The sequence below is a fragment of the Penicillium atrosanguineum genome (assembly GCF_028827265.1).
Source record: "Penicillium atrosanguineum strain IBT 20685 chromosome Unknown utg000002l_segment0_segment0, whole genome shotgun sequence".
NCBI lineage: Eukaryota > Fungi > Ascomycota > Eurotiomycetes > Eurotiales > Aspergillaceae > Penicillium > Penicillium atrosanguineum.
Window position 1 is genome coordinate 1,983,782 of NW_026623134.1, and position 20,384 is coordinate 2,004,165.

At 50.7% G+C, this 20,384-nt stretch overlaps 9 protein-coding genes across 9 annotated transcripts; 5 read left to right on the forward strand and 4 right to left on the reverse strand.

Annotated features, from left to right (window-relative positions):
• Positions 1-159: 159 nt before the first annotated feature.
• Positions 160-1,445, forward strand: N7443_002511 (S-adenosylmethionine synthetase; the record flags this gene model as incomplete). Its single annotated transcript, XM_056882567.1, has 3 exons — positions 160-245; positions 303-388; positions 445-1,445. 3 exons carry the CDS (start codon positions 160-162, stop codon positions 1,443-1,445), a joined length of 1,173 nt encoding a protein of 390 aa, XP_056744408.1.
• Positions 1,446-2,083: 638 nt separating this feature from the next.
• Positions 2,084-3,968, reverse strand: N7443_002512 (putative MFS transporter; the record flags this gene model as incomplete). Its single annotated transcript, XM_056882568.1, has 7 exons — positions 2,084-2,435; positions 2,489-2,756; positions 2,818-3,160; positions 3,215-3,259; positions 3,308-3,525; positions 3,579-3,690; positions 3,741-3,968. 7 exons carry the CDS (start codon positions 3,966-3,968, stop codon positions 2,084-2,086), a joined length of 1,566 nt encoding a protein of 521 aa, XP_056744409.1.
• Positions 3,969-4,968: 1,000 nt separating this feature from the next.
• N7443_002513 (uncharacterized protein) lies at positions 4,969-8,142 on the forward strand (the record flags this gene model as incomplete). The annotated part of the gene is made up of 3 exons (XM_056882569.1): positions 4,969-5,199; positions 5,280-6,008; positions 6,061-8,142. 3 exons carry the CDS (start codon positions 4,969-4,971, stop codon positions 8,140-8,142), a joined length of 3,042 nt encoding a protein of 1,013 aa, XP_056744410.1.
• A 497-nt stretch (positions 8,143-8,639) lies between these two features.
• N7443_002514 (uncharacterized protein) lies at positions 8,640-9,108 on the forward strand (the record flags this gene model as incomplete). Its single annotated transcript, XM_056882570.1, has 2 exons — positions 8,640-9,006; positions 9,053-9,108. The coding sequence occupies 2 exons, from the start codon at positions 8,640-8,642 to the stop codon at positions 9,106-9,108; spliced, it is 423 nt and encodes a 140-aa protein (XP_056744411.1).
• Positions 9,109-9,513: 405 nt separating this feature from the next.
• On the forward strand, positions 9,514-11,236 carry N7443_002515 (arylsulfotransferase family protein; the record flags this gene model as incomplete). The annotated part of the gene is made up of 2 exons (XM_056882571.1): positions 9,514-10,069; positions 10,251-11,236. 2 exons carry the CDS (start codon positions 9,514-9,516, stop codon positions 11,234-11,236), a joined length of 1,542 nt encoding a protein of 513 aa, XP_056744412.1.
• Positions 11,237-11,519: 283 nt separating this feature from the next.
• Positions 11,520-13,485, reverse strand: N7443_002516 (flavin-containing monooxygenase; the record flags this gene model as incomplete). The annotated part of the gene is made up of 6 exons (XM_056882572.1): positions 11,520-11,977; positions 12,033-12,671; positions 12,720-13,038; positions 13,091-13,170; positions 13,223-13,345; positions 13,398-13,485. 6 exons carry the CDS (start codon positions 13,483-13,485, stop codon positions 11,520-11,522), a joined length of 1,707 nt encoding a protein of 568 aa, XP_056744413.1.
• Positions 13,486-13,983: 498 nt separating this feature from the next.
• On the reverse strand, positions 13,984-15,077 carry N7443_002517 (ankyrin repeat domain-containing protein; the record flags this gene model as incomplete). Its single annotated transcript, XM_056882573.1, has 6 exons — positions 13,984-14,037; positions 14,106-14,435; positions 14,493-14,615; positions 14,696-14,824; positions 14,942-14,967; positions 15,020-15,077. The coding sequence occupies 6 exons, from the start codon at positions 15,075-15,077 to the stop codon at positions 13,984-13,986; spliced, it is 720 nt and encodes a 239-aa protein (XP_056744414.1).
• Positions 15,078-15,437: 360 nt separating this feature from the next.
• On the forward strand, positions 15,438-16,799 carry N7443_002518 (WD40 repeat domain-containing protein; the record flags this gene model as incomplete). The annotated part of the gene is made up of 1 exon (XM_056882574.1): positions 15,438-16,799. The coding sequence occupies one exon, from the start codon at positions 15,438-15,440 to the stop codon at positions 16,797-16,799; it is 1,362 nt and encodes a 453-aa protein (XP_056744415.1).
• A 356-nt stretch (positions 16,800-17,155) lies between these two features.
• On the reverse strand, positions 17,156-19,660 carry N7443_002519 (origin recognition complex subunit 1; the record flags this gene model as incomplete). Its single annotated transcript, XM_056882575.1, has 3 exons — positions 17,156-18,629; positions 18,694-18,815; positions 18,878-19,660. 3 exons carry the CDS (start codon positions 19,658-19,660, stop codon positions 17,156-17,158), a joined length of 2,379 nt encoding a protein of 792 aa, XP_056744416.1.
• Positions 19,661-20,384: the final 724 nt, after the last annotated feature.

A 20,384-nucleotide genomic window follows, 5' to 3' on the forward strand; every position in this document is an offset into this window, starting at 1 on the left:
GCGGTGAAAGTAATTATTGGTCCGGCTGAACGCCCCCCACTAATTTTTCCCCTCTTCCTCACTTCCCTTTTCTTTCCCTCATCCCTCTTCCTTAAATCCTATCCTTTCCCTTCCTTCTCTAATTCTTCAATTCGATCTTCTACACCCTCATCCTTCACAATGGGTTCTCTCGCAAACGGCTCCAAGCCCGGTACCTTCCTCTTCACCTCCGAGTCTGTCGGTGAGGGCCACCCCGATAAGATTGCGTGAGTTTTTTTTTGCCCCTTGACAAATTCCTTACACGCTGCTGACGGCCCCCAAAGTGACCAGGTGTCCGATGCCATTCTCGATGCCTGCCTGGCTGAGGATCCCCTCTCCAAGGTCGCTTGTGAGACCGCTACCAAGACCGGTATGTTGATCCCCGAGCCTCGTCTCACATGCCAAACTCTGACATCCTCCCCTCAGGTATGATCATGGTCTTCGGTGAGATTACCACCAAGGCCAACCTGGACTACCAGAAGATCATTCGTGGTGCCATCAAGGACATCGGTTACGATGCCTCCGAGAAGGGCTTCGACTACAAGACTTGCAATATCCTCGTTGCCATTGAGCAGCAGTCCCCTGATATTGCTCAGGGTCTCCACTATGAGGAGGCTCTTGAGAAGCTCGGTGCCGGTGACCAGGGTATCATGTTCGGATATGCCACCGACGAGACCCCTGAGCTCCTCCCCCTCACCATCCTTTTCTCCCACAAGCTCAACGCTGCCATGAAGGCTGCCCGTAATGACGGCTCCATCCCCTGGTTGCTCCCCGATACCAAGACTCAGGTTACCATTGAGTACGCCCACGACAACGGTGCCGTCAAGCCCCTGCGCGTTGACACCGTTGTCATCTCTGCCCAGCACTCTGACGATGTCTCCACTGAGGAGCTCCGTGCTGTCCTCAAGGAGAAGATTGTCAAGAAGGTCATCCCCGCCAACCTGCTCGATGACAAGACCATCTACCACATGCAGCCCTCTGGCCGCTTCGTCATCGGTGGTCCCCAGGGTGACGCCGGTCTGACTGGCCGCAAGATCATCGTTGACACCTACGGTGGCTGGGGTGCTCACGGTGGTGGTGCTTTCTCCGGAAAGGACTACTCCAAGGTCGACCGCTCGGCCGCCTACGTTGCGCGCTGGATCGCCAAGTCCCTGGTCAACGCCAAGCTGGCCCGCCGTGCTCTCGTCCAGCTGTCGTATGCCATCGGTGTTGCCGAGCCCCTCTCCATGTTCGTCGAGACCTACGGTACTTCCTCCAAGACCTCCGACGAGCTGGTCCAGATCATCCGTGACAACTTCGATCTCCGTCCCGGTGTGATCGTCAAGGATCTCGACCTGGCCAAGCCCATTTACGCCCAGACTGCCAAGAACGGTCACTTCACCAACCAGGAGTTCAGCTGGGAGAAGCCTAAGACCCTTAAGTTCTAAGCGGATCCCTCCGTCCATGACATAGGAGACGTTTTGACGACTGTGATGAGAAGGCTTTGTTTTCAACAACTCAAAGCACGTGCATAGACATATAAAAAACGGCAAAAATCTTTTCTACAAAAGTTGATTTCCGATTGCCTGGAGTCAATCTTTTTCTTTTGTTTCATTATCTTGCATGGTCGCCCACGAAGAGGGCCTTACGGCGAAGACAAAATTCAACATGATACCACTTTCATCGGCTGGGAACGGGAATGCTTTTGGCGTTTATTTGCGGAGCGAAAGTCTTCAACAACCATACACCTTCACCTCCCCCACCCCGGTAGCCTTTGCTTTTCTCTGGCACGGGATGGGGGTTGTATGCTGACGAGAGGTTCGACTGTGTCGGACTCTCGAGGCATGAGGGTCAGCTAATCTAAACATTAGCAATACTATAATAACAATACCACTTCAACGATTTACTGGTGAATACAACGTTAAAGTTGCAGTTTCGTAGAGATTTCATAGTAGTCATACGACGTCATAGCATCGTGAAACCTTGGGAACGCCCTTAGGAGTCTCGCCAGCTGGCACCCATATCGAAATGTTTGCATATAGCCCTTATACCAATCGATGCAATATATCCCAAACTACGGGGTAATCTAACTATTATGCCCAGTAATAGCCCCCCAAATATAGGCCACCCAGCCACCGACAGTCAATAGTGACAACGCTCCAAAGCAAACCATCGAAATCCGCCTCGTCTGATTCGCATCCGTCACCAAGCTCCGCTCCTTATTAGCCTCAATGACCTCCGCTCCGATCGTCTTACGCTGAAGCCTCGTCCACTGCAAGGGGGCCAGGTACGGCGTCACATAAGTGCCGATCAGCAGCGCCGCCCCGACGACCGTCGACGCCGCAGATAGAAATAGATAAACCTGCACCACGCGACGATATGAGTTGTCATCTGCGTCCTGCAGGGCGCCGGTGATGATGCGGATTATGATGTTCATTCTGTTGGGGTACGGTTAGTGGAGATTTTCTTCTGGATTGTAGGATATGCTTACGCATTGTTCACGGTCATTTTGAGAGAGAAGGCTGATCCGAAGACCGATTGGTGCCAGAGGGTTGTGCGGATCCCGTCGATGAGCGTGGTTGGGCCTAGTGACGATGCGACGGCATAGATACCGAAGGATGCACCTGTTCCAGCCTTCGACGGAGCGAAATTGACAAGACACATGCAAAGAAGCATGCCGAGACCGCAGACGAAGAGGATAGAAGCGCGGTGACCGAGGATATCGATGAAGATGCCTAGAATAGGAACAAGCAGACAACCTAGCCCAGTTAGTATGTAACTAAGAGTCCAACTCAAGGGTCTCAAGACCTTGAAACATACCTGTATACTGTGATAAAGAACTATACCATCCAGCTGTAATGGAATCAACATCGAACCTTAGCTCAGCGAGCTCAGTCGCATTTTGGCTAAATGTCAGAGCGGCACTTGTCTGGAACACGGAGAAACTAAGAATAGCCCAGAACATCCATGGAAGCTGGAAGACTTTCTTGAATTCGAACTTCTTGTTCTTCTCCGTGAGGTGTTCCTTGGTCGCGATGTCGCGGCGTCCGCTGTAGTGCTTGTCGCAGTATTTGTTGAAGAACCAGAAGATTGCGGTCGCGGCGTTGGTGAACAGGTTCATGAAAACGGCTGTCCAGAAGACCCAGGCGAAGTTACCGGTGTTCTGTGGATGTTAGCATCTCTAGTTCGGGAGGATGTGTGCAACATTCGAACCAACCTTGGCGATGATGTTGGCTGTAGATTTGCCGATGAAGCCGCCAACCTGTTGCTAATAAGCTATGTTCCAGATAAGTAGAGTAAATTCTCATACCTTTCCAATAGCCAGCTCGAAGGCTAGTGTAGACGCGAATCCATTACTCGGAGCAAACCATGAGGAGAACATCTTATACTGAGCCATCTGAGTAGCGATATCACCAAATGCAAGAATGATTCTGCCTCCAATCATGAAATTGAATGATCGGACAGTCGTTGCAGCAGCGACCAAGATTGAACCGATGGTGTAGATGATATTTCCGTAGACAATCATCTCTGTCTAGTCGTCAGCCGTCTCAATTCAGTACCCAGGTACATATGGAACATACCGGCGCCACCAACACGATCTGTAACCAGGCCACTAGGCAGCATCAGGACAGTAGCCATGAAATCCTCACTAGCTTCCAAGAGCGAGAATTGCACGTTGTTGATATCCATTCCCTATCGTAGTCAGTAGAGTGGCCGGACTGGTTCAAGGTGCTTGCAAGTACCTTCTTAATGGTACTCTTCATAGCACCAGTAACGCCAGAGCTCCAATGCGAACCAAAACTGATAGACGCAATCAAAGCCACGGCAAAGAGCTTGGCAGAAAACGGAGGGGGTTTCTTGCCTTCGCTGGAATGAGACGAAGCCGTATCCAAGCTGGTGTTCTGCTTATCATCTGTAGACTCAGACACCTCCTCCAAAGCAGACTTGGAAACAAATTCCTTAGTCTCCATGATATCGAAAGGCAACCGGGAAAGGCTAGATCAGAAACTTTACAAAAAATACACGAGAAGTCTCCGGCTACTTAAGGATTCCCAGACAAGCACGTACACCCAGGAAAGGATTCCAACCCCGAGAAAAGCCAAGACTACCAAGGCCGACTTTCCAGACCATCATGTCTGAACCACGTCAAAACCCTACCCTGGTGGATTACCCTAGTGGATCCACAGATCAGATAACGGACAGCTTCCGGCCTCAAGTGATCATTTCGGAGGATAGCCGTGAGGCGGAACCAGTCCCTAAGGGGGAAGGCCTACCCAGGCTGGGAAGTTGCTGATGTAGAAAGATCCACAACAAAATTATCTGATCAGATGTGTTTGCGGCGAATTAACCCGAAACGAAACTCGCCGATCTGATTTCGGACCAGTGACTGGGTCCCGGGGCTTTGTCGGCTCTACTAATTGGTGCCAAGCCTCGCCAGACGGGACAGTCTTTGTTTTTCGGCGAGGCTTCTCAGGGCTTGGCTCCTGTTGATGATTGATAAAGCCTGAGGGGGATCCATCGATGATGGTGTCAAGGCCGCGGGTGAGTCCTAGATGGTTGATTAGAGCCGAGGGGCTTCCTGATGGATGCTGAGTTGGGCCATGTGGTGTTGTGGGCCATTGGCTTGGGTCGGCCATATTGGAAGACGAAGGTGGGTTACAGACATGATGCAGAAGAGCTTACGTAGGGAGCGGTTCGTTTTAACGATGAGGGCGGAGTAGGATGAACCAGAAAGTTGGGAAACTTCAGAGTTATCCCAAAACAAATACATCTAGGGAATCATCTCTCGTTCAAATAATGGTCCAGGATGCCTAAAAATTTCTTTGGTCTGAACGGCAAGGTAATCCGCAATGATCGAAGACGACTACGTAGAGTAAAGTGGTAAAGTGGGGAGCGGAGAGCGGAGAGCAAGGATCGCGACGCGTCCAGATTCGCCAAGCATCCGCGCCTCCCACCTTCAACTTCAACTGCATGCGCTTGATTCTGCTCGTTGCTCGTCTTCAATTACTTAAATACATTATCCACAATGCAAACATCTCTCTAGACGTTACCATGACCGCGCGCACCTTTCCCAGTGCCCTCGATTCCCTCAGTTCATCCTCGCTAAACAAACTACACGAGGCCGTGCCGCCGTCTAAAAAGCGCAAACTCGAGCCTGATACCGCTGCTGGACAGCTATTTTCGACCTCGATTGTCATTCGGGTGCGTTATTCCTTGTTCTATACCCAAAGTTGTTCTATACCCAAAGTTGCCCTGCCCTAGTTAACACTTCTTTTGTCTAGGCCCATGCCGCTTCATTATCCGACGAACCACTCGTTCTCGACCCCATCGCCGCACTTCCCCGCTCTCGACTTCCGCTCTCATGGTTAGAGGACGCGTCCTGGTCGCGGTCTGACGCGCAACCCGGTGGCTTGTTCACTGCAGATATACCTGCCTTGGAAAATGACTTGCGCGCTTGTGCGGAGCCGATGGTGCTGGCGGTACGGCTTGCTGCTAATAGCGGGCTATATGTGATTGAGCGAGTGAAGCGGGGTATCTACTCACTGTCTCGGCTTGCGAGATGGGTGCATGAGGGGGATGTAGCCGTTGCTGTCAAGGGATGGCAGGCGCCTCAAGGCCTGAAAATGGATATTGAGGATAACGAGAAGTCTCTCTCTATTCCGGATGCCCTGAGCTGGTGGCAGTCTGCTCAAATTGAGGAACCGCCTTCTGATCTGGGATTGGGCGAGGATTTTGCAGCTTTGCAAGTGGCCGTTGTGTTCGAGTCCGAGGGGGATACAGGTCAGGATGAACCTACGTTTGTGGATGTCCTTGAGCACCGGGGCCAGTCACTTGCACCGACTGTAAGAGATTCAGAGGCCCCCTTCGGATCGCGTGACTCTCAAGCTGTTGGTAGCGAGGCTATGGATGTTGAAGGCGTCGACTCAACCGCGGTGGATGCGAAACTACCCCCGGAGGAGCTACTCAATGGGATGAGAGATCATTATCTTCAAGCTCTCTACGCATCGAAGGTGAACTCGATGTCTTTCAACTGGCGGGAACTTGCTCTAACTCTCTTTCTAGACGTCGCTGGCTTACTTCGCCAAAGGTCCACTGACACGCTGTCGCACCGCTTTTCAAAATGCTGCCCCCGATCAGCCTCAAAGTCTTGCGGAGCTCATTGGATCTTACAGGGATGCCATCTTGGCCGCAAAGAAGATGGATCTCAAATACCGAGAAACTCTCCCAACATCTGTTCGTGATGCCCTACTGACCCCCTCCGACGGGGAAACCACCAAGAAACGCAAGAGCAAAAAGAAGAAGCTTGGCAAGAATGGCCTTTATCCCGAGGAAGATGGCCTCATTCGCAAATGGTGGAAAGATCGAAGCATGGAGTCATCTGCACAAGAGAACTCGCGTGAAACGGAGAGCAAAAAGCACATTTCTGATCTTCGATTGCGTGAGACTCAACTGCAGATTCTATTGATTCTGGAGGTCATTGCGTTGGAATCGATACCTAGGGAGAATAAGCAAAAGCTCAGCGATGAGGTTCCCGAAGAAGAGAAAACTTCGCCCAAGAAGCCCAGAGCTAAAAAGCCTCAAGATCTAAATGAACTTCTTGAGCTCCATCTTGATCGACTTTGCATCTGGCATGCCGTCAGCCTAGAGGAGTCTACGGCGGTCGACTCGGCGAAGACTTCATCTTTCACCGATAGCCACATGTCCGGCAAGAAGGTTGAGAGCGACGCAGTGCGCGACTTCTGCACGGAAGTGGTTGTCCCATTCTACGCTGCACGACTTCCCGACAAATGTAAGCTCATTACTCGGAAGTTTGGTGTTTCTGGCGGGATTTCGCCGGCTGCGAAGAGAACCCAATCGAGCAAAAAGGACCGCGTGGAGCCCGGTGCAGAAGTCAAGCGACAGGCGCCAGTACAGAAACCTCGTCGCTCGCTCCAGCGAGTCTTGACAGATGAGAGGACAGCTGCTGCATCTCAAAACCGGCATCCGTCACTACATCGATCTAACACAGCGCCATCGAAGCATGACAACAAGCGTGATACCATGGAGCCTTTGCTACCAACCGTTTTTGGCGGTAGTGTTAGAGGAGGGATCCAGCAGGCGAAGCGGGTTGATAATCGCGAGGTGGATCTTAATGCGGTTGCGAGGCAGCACGAGAGTAAGCTGCGCAAGGTGCAGATGTTGGTGGACCAGAAGAAAGAGCTTGATGCTGCTATTCAGGCCCTTCGGAAGCCAAACCGAGAGTTGGTCTCCAACGAAATTGTCGATGAATCAGTCAAGCGGTCTACTGGTGGAGGTAGCTCACGGAAGTCGAAGAACCCTGTCCGCAACCCGATGGGCGAGGGTGTACAGGTTATGGCTACACCCCGCGGCAATCGCAGAAAAGACATCATTGGGATGCCACCGCTTCCTCGCAGTCTCGCTCCATCCCGTTCATTCGCCGGAGAGATGGAAGACCGTTCACTGGGTGAATCTCCCGTCATGATTCCTTCGTCGTCTTCCATCCGGCGGACGATCTCTTTTTCTGGTCCCGATTCCAACCCGTTCAGCTCCCGTCGGCCTTTGAACTCGAGCCTGAGAAAGCGAAAGGAACCACCAGCAGATCTTGGCTCGATCCAAGAAACACCTACTCGATCCTCCAAGCTATTCTTCGAAGAAGAACGAAGTCTCGATGCATCGATTGATCGTCGCCCTTCATCGAACAAAGGAAGAGGCCTCTTTCGAATCCCCGACCTCCCTGCACCTCGCTCTACCAATGATCCTAATGAACCCATGGCTCCTTCTACCCCCGTTTCATCGCGCCAAAAGATCATCCCGTCCTCAGCCCATGGCTCTACGCAGAATCTCACCACATCTTTCCAAGGCGCCAGCTCATCGATCACGGAAACACCCCCAAGACAGCGTGGGGTTGATTCGATGCCCGCTTCGCGTTCTCTACCAATGGGCAACATTGCGCAGGTCCCCATTACAACTCAGTCCAGGGCCTGCTCCCCGGTAGCTGTCATGGGGACTCCGGTGAAAGAGAGTTCTGTGAAGAGAAGTCCTGCTAAGGGACCTGCCCCCGTTATCCCCGTGACCCCGGAGAAATCGCAGAGCAAGTCGATCTATGAACAGCTCGGCTGGGAGGAGGATGAAATGGAATTTTGATGCTTGAACATGTTGCATCAATATGCATTAATATCAGGCGTTGTCTCAGCATATTTTTCTTGGCCACCAGTCATGGACTCTTCGACATTTGAGGCATTTGAAGCATTAGGACGGGATGGGGATTTGGCATTGCAAGCGGCTCTGGAGCACACTTATCACACCTTCCGCATAGATTATGAAATATATTACACGATCACACTTGACAGAACAACTATTCCATCACGAGCACAAATAAGCAGTAAGCCGTTCACAGGATGCAGTGGCGACGCATGTGCTGTGCTGTATATTCCAATGTTGCATTTCGTGCATTTGGAACTTTCACGATATTTGGTACTTGTCAATCAATCTATTTGGACTATGGGGATTCCTGGGCTTGTATGATCGAATCCGGATTGCTTCTTTGCCAGGGGAGGCGTGGTGTCTTTCGTCCCTTTCTTAATAATTTCGTCCGATCTTCTCATCACAACGGTGAGACTTTCACTCACTTTCAAGTCGCGATGTCTTTCAAACCCCCATCTTCAAATGTGTCGATAACCATCGATGGCCTAGGCAAATTCGACAGTTTCCATTATGCAAACGGCGTTGAGCAATTATGCGGTACCCCATATGCCACCCCGGCAAAACAATGGGGTCCGACTTCTCGTGAAAGAGTTGAAAAGGAGCGGGGCGATGAGACTATTCAACACTACTCACGGTTCAAGCTTTTGTTAGCTCTGGGCACGATCGATCATCTCTGGGATAAATATCTTAAGGTGATGGACTTTTTGCTGATGAAGCGGGATTATATCGGAAAGGGCGAAAGGTGGAAAATGAATAGGGCTGATGGCGTCAGCGCTATTTCATGGTTGCTCTTTTCTAAGGATTGTGAGTCTGCTTTATGATTATATCTACAATCATTGAATTTTGACAGGTTTCTACATCATTGCAGCGCAAAACAATAACAAGCATTTGTACGATTATAGTTAATTGAGAGGACCAAAAAAACTTAACCCCTCTGAAATCTAAGAATGAATGATTAATTGAAAGTGTGATCTAGACCCAGGCCCAGCCCCGGGGATGATGCTATTATAGCGCGGCTGGTGTCACTGAGGGGTACGTCACGTCTTCCGGTTATACTCCGCCCTGGGGAAATTTGCATTTAATTAGCAGCCCCGGAGTTTGGCGATGACAAGGATCACTCGCAAGACCATTTGAGATGCAGATGTTGCAAGATAGCCCAGTCATGGCTTCATCCGTGTTTAGTTTTATTGGCCCATTATCGGGCCCCAAGGTTTGCGTTACACCGTAGATCTACTCTTCCCTTCTGATCCTCTACTTCTTCTCACCCCCGTTCCTCCGAGGTGCCATCTTCAAACAATTGATGAAATCGAAATGAGATCGAATACGGTCATCTGGCTGAGTGCCATTTTACAATGCGTGTCAGCAGATTGGCAATACCTATCCCGCCCAGACCTATCTCCTCCCAAACTAAACATCACAGTCCCAGCCTCATCACGCGTCGAATCGGGCTACATATTCGTGACACCGACTACTGGCTTCATTGAAGGGAGTGTCGGACCCGAACAGCCTGGAGCATATATCTTCCGTAACGATGGAGAGCTTGTCTGGTCAGGCCTGGGATATGTAGCAGGCTTCGCGGGTGACTTCAGCCCGACTGTGATTGATGGAAAGGCTGTGCTGCGCTCTTCTCAAGGACTGCTTGATTCTTTTCATGGACGCATGTATGGTGATCATGTTGTTCTTAATGATCGTTACCAGACTGTTAGTATTGTTCGGGCGGCGTCGCACCGGCTGGTGTCGGTTCACGAGTTCAATGTTGTGGATGGGAAGACGGTTTTGGTTGAGGCTCCGGTGCCGATCCCTGCGGACTTGAGTATCTACGGAGGGGACGAGGGACAGGAGTGGATTTTGAATCATGGTTTCCAAGGTGAGTCGGACTCTGCCAAACGCTGGCTTAATCTACCTTGTTCAATGCTGACAGGGCTGGATAGAGCTGGATATTCATACCGGAGAACTGCTCTTTGAGTGGTACAGTCTCGATCACATCACCCCAAAATGTCAGTCCAGGTATCCAGTTCCAAATGACTAGCATCTCACATGTATTACAGACAGTTCAGTTCCCCTCGTGAAAGAGGGTCCCTTCTCTGGCCGCAGCTCATTCGACGCATATAACTATTTCCACCTCAACAGTATCGACAAAGATGACGAAGGAAACTATCTCATCTCAGCACGCCACTATTGTGCGATTTTCAAAATCAACGGAACCGACGGCGAAATCATCTGGCAGCTTGGAGGCACCCGCGGATCCGATTTCGATATCACGTCCAACGTAGAGTTCGCGTTCCAGCATGATGCCCGGTTCCGTTATCGATCTCCGGATGGATCCATTGAGAGGATCTCATTCTTCGACAATGCAGCTATTACTGAACCGATCGACCCGATCAATCCATTTTCACGAGGTCGATACGTCGAGCTGAACCACACTGCTGGCACAGCTACAGAGATTCACACTTATGACGCTCCAGATGGGCTCAGTGCGCATTCGCAAGGAAATCTCCAGTTCTTACCCGGTGGAAACAAGTTCATCAATTGGGGCCAAGCGGGCGCCGTGACGGAGTTTACTGAAGATGGGACTGTGTTATTCCATGCATACCTCGATTCGTATCCGAATAAGAATGTTCAAAGTTATCGAGGGTTTCGATCAAACTGGACTGCCGGTTCAAACGAAGAACCTGCTGTCTTGGCATTGAGTGATGGAGATGGAAAAATAGCTGTATGGGTGTCTTGGAATGGAGATACAGAGACCAGGGCCTGGATCTTCTATCTTGTTGACAATACCAGCGAGAAAGTTGTTGTGTCGCTTGGGGAACAAAAACGGACTGGGTTTGAGACTCACTTCGAGAAGAATGTCGGTGGAACTGCTAAGGCACTTGAGAACTTTTCTATTGAAGTTGAGGCCTTGGATGCTCAGGGTCGCGGTCTTGGGAGTAGCAGACCTGTTTGGATTCAAGATGATACACCGTACCGCGCTCATCTCAAGAAAATCCAATCTCAATCAAGCCGTGAGACTGGCCTTTGGGAACACGAGCTGTGATGTCCAAGATTTGATTGAACAACTACACGCAGAAAAAGCAGTTATTGTACAGAATCATGATCATCATCATCTGTTATACAGCATGATCAATAGAATAATTCAAATACTCCCGAGGAAGCGGGTATGCCTTGCATATAGACGCATGTTCATGATGAATCCGAAAGGAGTGAAAATACGTAGTATAGAAAGACGTTTATCAACATTTCTAGGAAGAAGTCAAGAAGGACCAATAGAAGAAAGACTTTAGGTCCACTTAGATCGTCTTGTCGGTCGAGCTGGAAGCTCAACGTGGCTTTACTAGCTTAGACCGAGCAAAGTAGCCCCCTGCCACAGCCAAAGCTCCAACCGCTCCAACCAGCAGTGAAGTATTACCGAGCACTGTCTCCTCCCGAACACGCCCGAGTTGTGTTGGCTTCTTCTTTACAAGATCATTGCCAGAGCCCTGTGCAATATAATCCTCCCATTCCACTTTGGACAGCTCCTTCTGATAGTCCAGAACTGTCCCAGACCAGTTGTTGGTGATAATACCATCATCCGTCTTGTACCAACTGTTGCAATTAGGATCTGCAAAGCTGCTACTTCGTAGAAGTGCTTGGATCCTATCATTGTATTCCTTCAGGGCAGCCTCCGTCGGTTTGAGTGATAGCGTCTTGCCCTGTTGCCGAGCACGGATCACTTCGCTGACCATGGTGTTCAGGTATCGGGATTGAGCTTCGATCATAAGGATAATGGAGTTGTGTCCTACCACCCAGTTAATGAAAACCAGACAGGCTGTGGCGCCAAAGGAAAATCTTACCAAGATTGGTGTTAGGCCCGTAGAACATCCCAAAGTTGGGCAAATCCTCAACAGTCATGCCGAGATAAGCCTGAGCTCCATTCTTCCAAATATCCCCAAGAGACCGGCCATTTGCACCATAGACCTGAATGGGATACATAAAGTCGACAGTCTGGAACCCAGTTGCTAGCACGATGAGATCATACTCCTGTTCACCCTTGCCTTCAATCTCAATTCCCTTCTCTGTGATACGGGTGATGGCTCCTGTTTCCAAATCAACATTATCGCGGCCCAGAGTAGGATAGTAATCATCACAGATGATGACTCGCTTGCAGCCTGGGGAATAATTGGGTGTTAGAGTATTCCATAGCTCGGGCTTGTGAGCCAATTGGGCTTGCATCATCTCCGTGCACCAAGTGCGGATTTGTTGAGCAAAGTCCGAACTACCGTCGAAGATAGCGCTGTGGAAGGACTCGCGGAAGTCCATTTGTAGGGCTCGTTTGCGCCAGCGAAGGGGTGGGATGTAGGTTAATAGCGCCTTTTGCAGGGCGGAAACGGGGGTATCTCGACGGGGGATGAGCCAGTTCGGAGTGCGTTGGAAGACAGTCAGGTGAGATGCCTCTGGAGCGATTTCTGGGATGATTTGAGCGGCCGTTGCTCCTAGTTATTGTTAGTAGGTCTTGTTCAACCGATTCCTCATATCCGTACCATTTCCGATGATGGCAATTCGCTTCCCCGATAGATCGTAGCTCCAGTCCCACCGAGCCGAGTGCATCATCTTGCCTTGGAAATCCTTCAGGCCTGGAAGATTCGGCTCGCGTGGAAGGTTGAGTTGTCCAACTGCAGAGATCAAGAAGTCCGAGTTTATAAGGTAGGAGCTTGCATATTCGCTGTCCTTGGCTCCCGAGACATTGACGCTGACTTTCCATTTAGATTCGGTATCATCCCAGCGCGCTTCATCTACCGTGGAGTTGAATCGGATATGGTTGTAAAGTCCCCATTTCTGCGCGACGCGAATGAGGTAGGCCTGGACGGGATTATTAGCCTGAGCTTTTGCTTGGTATGGGGACATGTCTTACATGAATCTCTTCCTGTCCTGGATACTCGCGTGACCATCCCGGATTCTGCTCGAAGGAGTAACTGTACAAAGTGCTCCAGACTGGTCTCAGTTAGCTCATGTTTTCACACTACCCAGTTCATGGGCCACATACTGTCGCAACAACAACCGGGGTATTTATTATCGTTCCAAGTCCCTCCCACACTGCTACTCTTCTCAAGAATCACAAAGTTCCGAAATTTGTTTTGCTTGATCAAATCAATAGCCATGCACATTCCTTATCCCGAGTTAGCGGTTAGATCGAGCTTGACCGTTCTCCGTGCACCTACCAGATATTCCGGCCCCAATAATGACTACCGTCGCTTTGGTGAAGTCCTTATTTCCCACCGGAAGACGTGTACCGGATGGAGTAGACATGCTGCCTACAATAGATGAATCAGAAAGATAGCTAAGATAATAGATCTTCGTAGGACGTGGAAGAGACGAGTTCTCTAATCTCGACCAGTAACCCCATCTTCTAACCACCGGCTTAAATTACAATCCAACCCCCTCCGGTTTACCGAGGCCCCTCAGTTTCAGCTTCAATCTCCTCCCCACCTGCAGGCTTGGTCATTTTGACGCTAAAAAAGCAGCTAGGGACAAAAGTACTAGTCTTGGCTTACGATAGTGTTCGACTTTGGGCTCGGATTAAATTTCCTCCAAGAGAAAACAATGCTAGCTGCAAATTCCACAAGAGCGTCATTTACTGACTTGCATGTCACTAAACCTAAGGTGACGCCCAAAACTGCTAGTACATTTCGGTTATGCGGAGAGGAAGATGCGGGGAAACCGGTCCGCCGAGGCCCAAGCGGATGCGGTTCCGCAATGTTTTAGTTTACAGGAAAATCATCTGTGCATAAGACTGTACAGCTTAGATTAGGGAAGCTCAATTCCTTCTCTTTCTGCTGTTTGCAGGATATACTGCTTCACCTGTAGAAATGGAAAGAATTACGGTTAGCAACGTATGCACCACAAGCAGAAGACAGATATGCACTCACCTTGTCATCTGGGACCAGGGCGATCGCCAATCTCCCATCGGCATCTCGCTTTTCTGGCTCAGCTCCAGATTTGAGCAATAGAATTGCAGCATCACCATGCCCCTCGGAGATAGCATGATGCAGTGCCGTCATGCCGTCGTTGTCTGTGGCATTGACAGGGCTCTTTCCTTCCTCTAGGAGAGCCTTGAGAATAGGGACAGAGCCCACAGCCGCAGCTCGGTGAAGTGGCAGCTGGCCTCGAATATCCTTTACTCGGGTGCTGCATTTGTTGGCCAGCAAGGTTCGCACTGTAGATAGATTGGCCTTGGAGCTTGCAAAGTGTAAAGCATTCTAACAAAAAGTCAATACATGGAGACATTCTCTCATTAGCCTTTTCGGCGAACTTACTTGTCCCGATGAGCTCTTTACACTGACATCCGCGCCTTTGCGCAAGAGAAGGTCGATAATCTTGTCACCCTCAGCGGCTTTGAGACTGGCAGCGATCATAAGGGGAGTCCAGTTTGAACCGTCCTAATTATCGCTTGTCGGTTAAAATCCAAAACAAAAAATGCGTGTTCAAGTGTAACAAACATGAGGGCTGCATCACATACCTCGACATCAGGATCAAAATTCTTGACGCCAACTAGCATCTCCACAATAGGATATCGGTTATATGCCACGGCCCAATGAATCGGCAAGCGATCATCATCATCTTTGGTGAAAGCGGACTTTGGGTTGGCCTATGAGCGTGGTTAGCCTTCTCGTCTTGATTTGGCCATTTATAGAGGAGCCGGCGCTCAACGGAAAGCGTGGTGGGTTTTGCGGGGCAGCTCGGAGCTCTACATGATATCACTCACGTTGAGGAGAGATTCCACGATTTCATCTGTTACACGTGTTTAGCATGACTCAAAATAATATTTCTTGATAAAACCCACTTCTACCCTCACGGGCAGCCTCATGAAGAGGGAATTTGGCACTGTGGTTAGGATCCATGGTGATGGTAGAAGAAGATAAAAGGAAGATAAACGATAAGAGCTGCGATAAGTAGGCGGTCGACACCTGACGCGGACACCTGAGGCCGTCAACCGAACTTCCATCAGAGATTCATTGCCGGATCTCCACCACCTCTTCGTTCACCAACGCCTGCGTCGCCTTTTCATATTCGCATAGGACCGGTCGAAATCGGATGCGCTGAACTCACCGCACACTTCGAACCGTGTCGCCGATATCCTGCGCAAGTTTTTCTACCGCGCCAGCCTCGAGGCTCCGCCATCACGCTTCGATCTTTGAATCCTTTTAGCTCCCCCTCCGCGCCATCTCTCCCCCTTCATACCCTCCAATTTCACGATCGCAATGGACTACTCAAAATCATTGACCACCGATGAGGCGGTTCGCACCTCTGCGAAGCGGACTGCCGACCTCTTCGGCACTGAATACTTGATGGTCACCCCCTCGACTCTTGCAGATGGCTCGATCGGTGTGTCCTATCGACGGAAAGCAGAATATGAACACGTGAAGGAATTGCCCCCGGTGCTGGCAGAGAAGCAAGCCAAGGCCGCTTCAGGGCGCACAAAACGACCCAAGATCCAATCGCAGCAATCACAGGCATCTGGCGACGGAAGCGGTGCCTCTATGTCTCTCGTCAAGAGGCCAGCTGGTATGGCTTCAGGTGCAGCAGCTGATGATCAACCCAAGAGTTTGATCCAAAGGCCGTCTGCGACTAAGCAACAGCGACCTGATTGGCACGCGCCATGGAAGCTGATGCGTGTGATCTCGGGTCATTTGGGCTGGGTGCGGGCTCTGGCTGTTGAACCGAATAACAAGTGGTTTGCTAGTGGTGCTGGAGACCGAACGATCAAGATCTGGGATATGGCGACGGGCGGGTTGCGTCTTACTCTTACTGGTCACATTTCCACTGTTCGTGGACTCGCGGTTTCGCCGCGGCATCCTTACCTATTCTCGTGCGGTGAGGACAAGATGGTAAAGTGCTGGGATTTGGAAACGAACAAGGTTATTCGACACTACCACGGCCATCTCAGCGGTGTATACACCCTTGCTCTGCACCCTCGTCTCGATCTGTTGGTCACTGGTGGTCGTGACGGTGTGTGCCGAGTGTGGGACATGCGAACACGGAGCAACGTTCACGTCCTGGCTGGACACAAGGGCACGGTTGCCGACATTAAGTGCCAGGAAGCTGACCCGCAAGTCATCTCCGGCTCTCTGGACGCCACAGTGCGACTCTGGGATCTGGCCGCTGGCAAGTCCATGGGCGTCCTCACACACCACAAGAAGGGCGTCCGCGCCCTCGCCACCCACCCTCGCGAATTCACCTTCGCCAGTGCCAGTACTGGAAGCATCAAGCAGTGGAAGTGCCCCGAGGGAGACTTTATGCAGAACTTCGACGGCCAAAACGCCGTCATCAACACCCTCTCCGTCAACTCAGATAACGTCATGTTCTCCGGTGGCGATAACGGCTCGATGTCCTTCTGGGACTGGAAGACCGGCTACCAGTTCCAGTCCATGGACACCATGGCCCAGCCTGGTTCCCTCGAGGCCGAGGCAGGTATCATGGCGTCGACTTTCGACCGAACTGGTCTGCGTCTGATCACCGGTGAGGCTGATAAGACTATTAAGGTGTGGAAGCAGGATGAGGATGCCACGCCTGAGACTCACCCTGTTACATGGGCCCCTACTCTGGGCAGACAGCGGTACTAGAGGATTGTTCGCATTGAATATACGCCTTCTGCTCGAGTCTTGAATACCCTTCTTCCTGTTTGATTATCTTTTGTGGCACTATATGGAGTTCAGAGTTTGAGGGAATTGGAACAATAGTATTTCCTGAATAAAAGGGGCTATAACAAGAAAAGAATTATATTGTACAACTACAGGATGTCCCATAGGATTCTACACGTACTATCGTATGTAACTAGTGGTTGCTCTGAAGGAACAAGTCTACAATAAAATAGAGAATCGACCACCAAAAGGGTATCACATGCAATAGACTGCAGACAGATGCAGATAAAAATACAAAATGTAGGAACTCCAGAAATGCACAACCAGTCAGCAATCGCTCACTGTTCAGTACCAAGACCAAAGCCCTTAGCCTCGACATCCTCCCGGAATGCAGACCTTACGTCCTCGGCAGCAACCCTCAATCGAACTTTACTGCTACGATCACCCCGAGCAGGAATCGTAGAGCCACCCATCACGATTTTTGAGCCGGAACCCTGCTCCAAAGCTAGGACACCGGAGTTCATTAACTCCATGGCCGCAAAGCCCAATGCTCGCACTCTTGCGCTTGCGCCTCCTCCAAGGAGGAAGTCCTTTACGCCAGCACCGGCAGATCCGGCAACAGCAACGGCTGCGTCGGCGATTCGGCGTGCTTCGTCGAGGACATCTCCAAATGTTGACTCGGTGATGCCTGTACGGTGGACGCGGGCCAGAAGGGCAGCTAAGAAGAGTTTGCCTGAAAGGGGAAGGCAGCGCAGAGATTGCTGTAGGGGAGTAGAAGTAGCCTCCTGGATTGCTTGCTTGATAGTAGCGATGGTGACACGTCCTGGTTGTCCTTTGCCTGCCAGAGGTTTTTGGGCAGGAGAGTCTCCAGGCCCCTTGTCGGTGAGTACTTTGTTGCGCCGTGCGGGAGTTTTGCTAGGCGTAGGAGGCTCCTCGTCTTCGTCAATTGCAGCTAGGGTGTTGCTGGCAGCGGCTTCTTCGGCGTCTTGCTCCGCGATCTCAACAGCGCGACGACAAATGTCAAGTGCACGACGGGCATCGCCGCTGACGGCAGCGACTTTGCGACTTGCGAATTGGATGGCATCTGGATCGACGATATTGCCTGGTACGTTTGCCAGACGGGTGCTGATGATCTCCATCAGGTCATTATGGCGGTATCCAGGGAATGTGATACGAGTTAGCCCGAGACGACTGGAAATCTTGTTGCTCAGTGTTCGTTCAGGAAGATCCATGGTATTGGCAACGGCTAGAACGACAAGGCGGGAATGTCGAAGGGCGGGCCAATTGAAGAAGTTATACATGACAGACTGGTTCTTGGTAACCAGCTGGTCCAACTCGTCCATGAGCACGACACATGAGACCCGACGAGGCGAAGGGTTAGAGAACTCTGCCTCCAGGAGGTCTAGAGCGTGAGAAGGAGAGACGCGGTCTCCTTTCAAGGCTTCCCAAAGCAAAGAGTAGGATTGGTGGGGATCGGTGACTTTCATCCCGTTAATTTCAACAAAGATGAAGTCGTCCATTTCCTCTGCCATCACAGCGCCATTGAGCTGGGCCACCACTTCACGCACGGTTGCGGTTTTGCCGGTGCCTGGTGTACCTGAGATATAGATACAGGCTCCTGTGCCTTCCATGATAGCCGCACTAAGATGGTTGTAGACTTGATTGAACTCAGACTTCCGACAAGGAAGAGAGTCTGGCACCGTTGACACATGCAGCAAGTTACGTGCTTGACGATATGGTGAAGCAAAATGGTTTGGCGAGAGAACACGGGTGCCAAGAGGAGTGAATTCAAGAGGCTTCTTCACCACGATCCTATGATAATTGTTAGCGCCTGCGCCAATCAAGGTAAGACCAAGAAGACGCTATGTCACCATACCTTTTGTGGGTGGGCGTCGTCAACGGCTTCTTGCGCTGCGACTTGGGTGTTGCATTCCCGGCCAATCGTTGCCTTTTCCTGGGTGTGGCCGGAGCTTCATTCTCCTCCTTGGTCTCGACATACTATCAGATGAGATTGATTAATATACTTCCATTGCAATTTGCGGGCCAAAGACGTCACTTACCTCGTCATCCGCGACCTTGCGCTTCTTGGCAGCTTTGAGTCCGTCCTTGATCAAGTTGATAAGATCGAAGATGTTCTCTTCCTGATAAACCTTCTCCCAGACAAATTCATCCGTATATCTACCCTGTGCCTGACTCACACCTCGACGAACAACAATGCATTTGTTGTACTCGGCCAATTCGGTTTTGTCCTTGGGAGGGGTGCCGTTCGGATATTTGGCGTAGAAAGCATCCTTGGACATCACGACAGCCTTGCCATTGATGGACGTGAGAGGATTGGTATTGAAATCCGCGGTCAGATATTGCTCGTTCGGCAAGGCATCTGTCCTCCGCTTGTTCCTTGTCGACAAAAACTCATCAGGGGAAGCGAACCACATAATGTTGGCGGACTTGATCATTTTGTCATCCTCGTCTTCGTCCTCCTCCTCCACGAACTCCGTGATAATTCCAACCCAGTCTTTGCCGGGCTCTGGTGATTTTAAAAGGACCACCTGTCCGAGATGGCACTCGAATGTGCCCATGCGAGCGCCCACAATCGTCGGTCGTTTCCTGGCAGGTCGGGAAGAACGGCGGCGGCTTGCCTTGGTAGGGCTAGCGCCGCTGGCTTCGGTTTCATCTGCGACTTCAGGCTCCGGCGCATAAATCCAGTCCCAAGGGAGGTCTTCATCGCCCAGCTCGTCGTCGGAGTCTTCGCGGTTTAAGGCCCCCTTGGTGACCCATTGGTGGGCACGCTTTCGAACATTGCGGGTATGCTGGGGACTGGAATCGGATTCAGAGTCGACCATGATGCTCTTAGCTTTTTGATAGCTATTGGAGCTACTGGGAGCTTGAATAGGACGAACGTCAAAGTCGGAAGAGCTAATCGCGTCTCGCCGAAGTTCAAAGTTCACGCGTTGTCCACTTTACTCCTTTTTGGGTTTAGCGCCAGATTGGCCAATCAGCGCCTCATATTTCTATGGCCTCACAAATAGTTAGTTTGAACAATTAAACGGGCAGACTGATCTATTTACTACGGTTTCTGCTCATACATTGTAAGGAACAGCCCTTTAAGATGGTGTTAACTTAGGATATCTGGCGGCTTCCGGCTCACGTGGCTATTGAACGAGGATTCGCTCTCTTTTCCTAGTCCTCGAGATCTCGTTCTCTTTGCAGTCATTCTGGATGGCCTCTTGACTTCCCCTTTTAACTTTCCGTTGCGTCTTTGTATTTCTATTCTATCTTCTTACCCCCGCACAAGTCCTATTATTATTTTTTCTACTCGTCACGAGAGAATTTTATCCAGGTGCCCGGGACTTAGTTTATCCAAATTTTGGAGCATAAGCAAGCCATCTGCTAACAGTGCTTTCACAGAGATTCAATCAGATTGAATCGGCCATAACCGGGCTGGTGAGTCTTGTATCCTACCAGGTTGGTTGAATGATAACCTGGTACTTACTGGCATAATACAGCATTGCAAGCCACGTGCAAGGATCGGATAATAGGTTGGAATTTTGGTTGGCCTGAGTGACG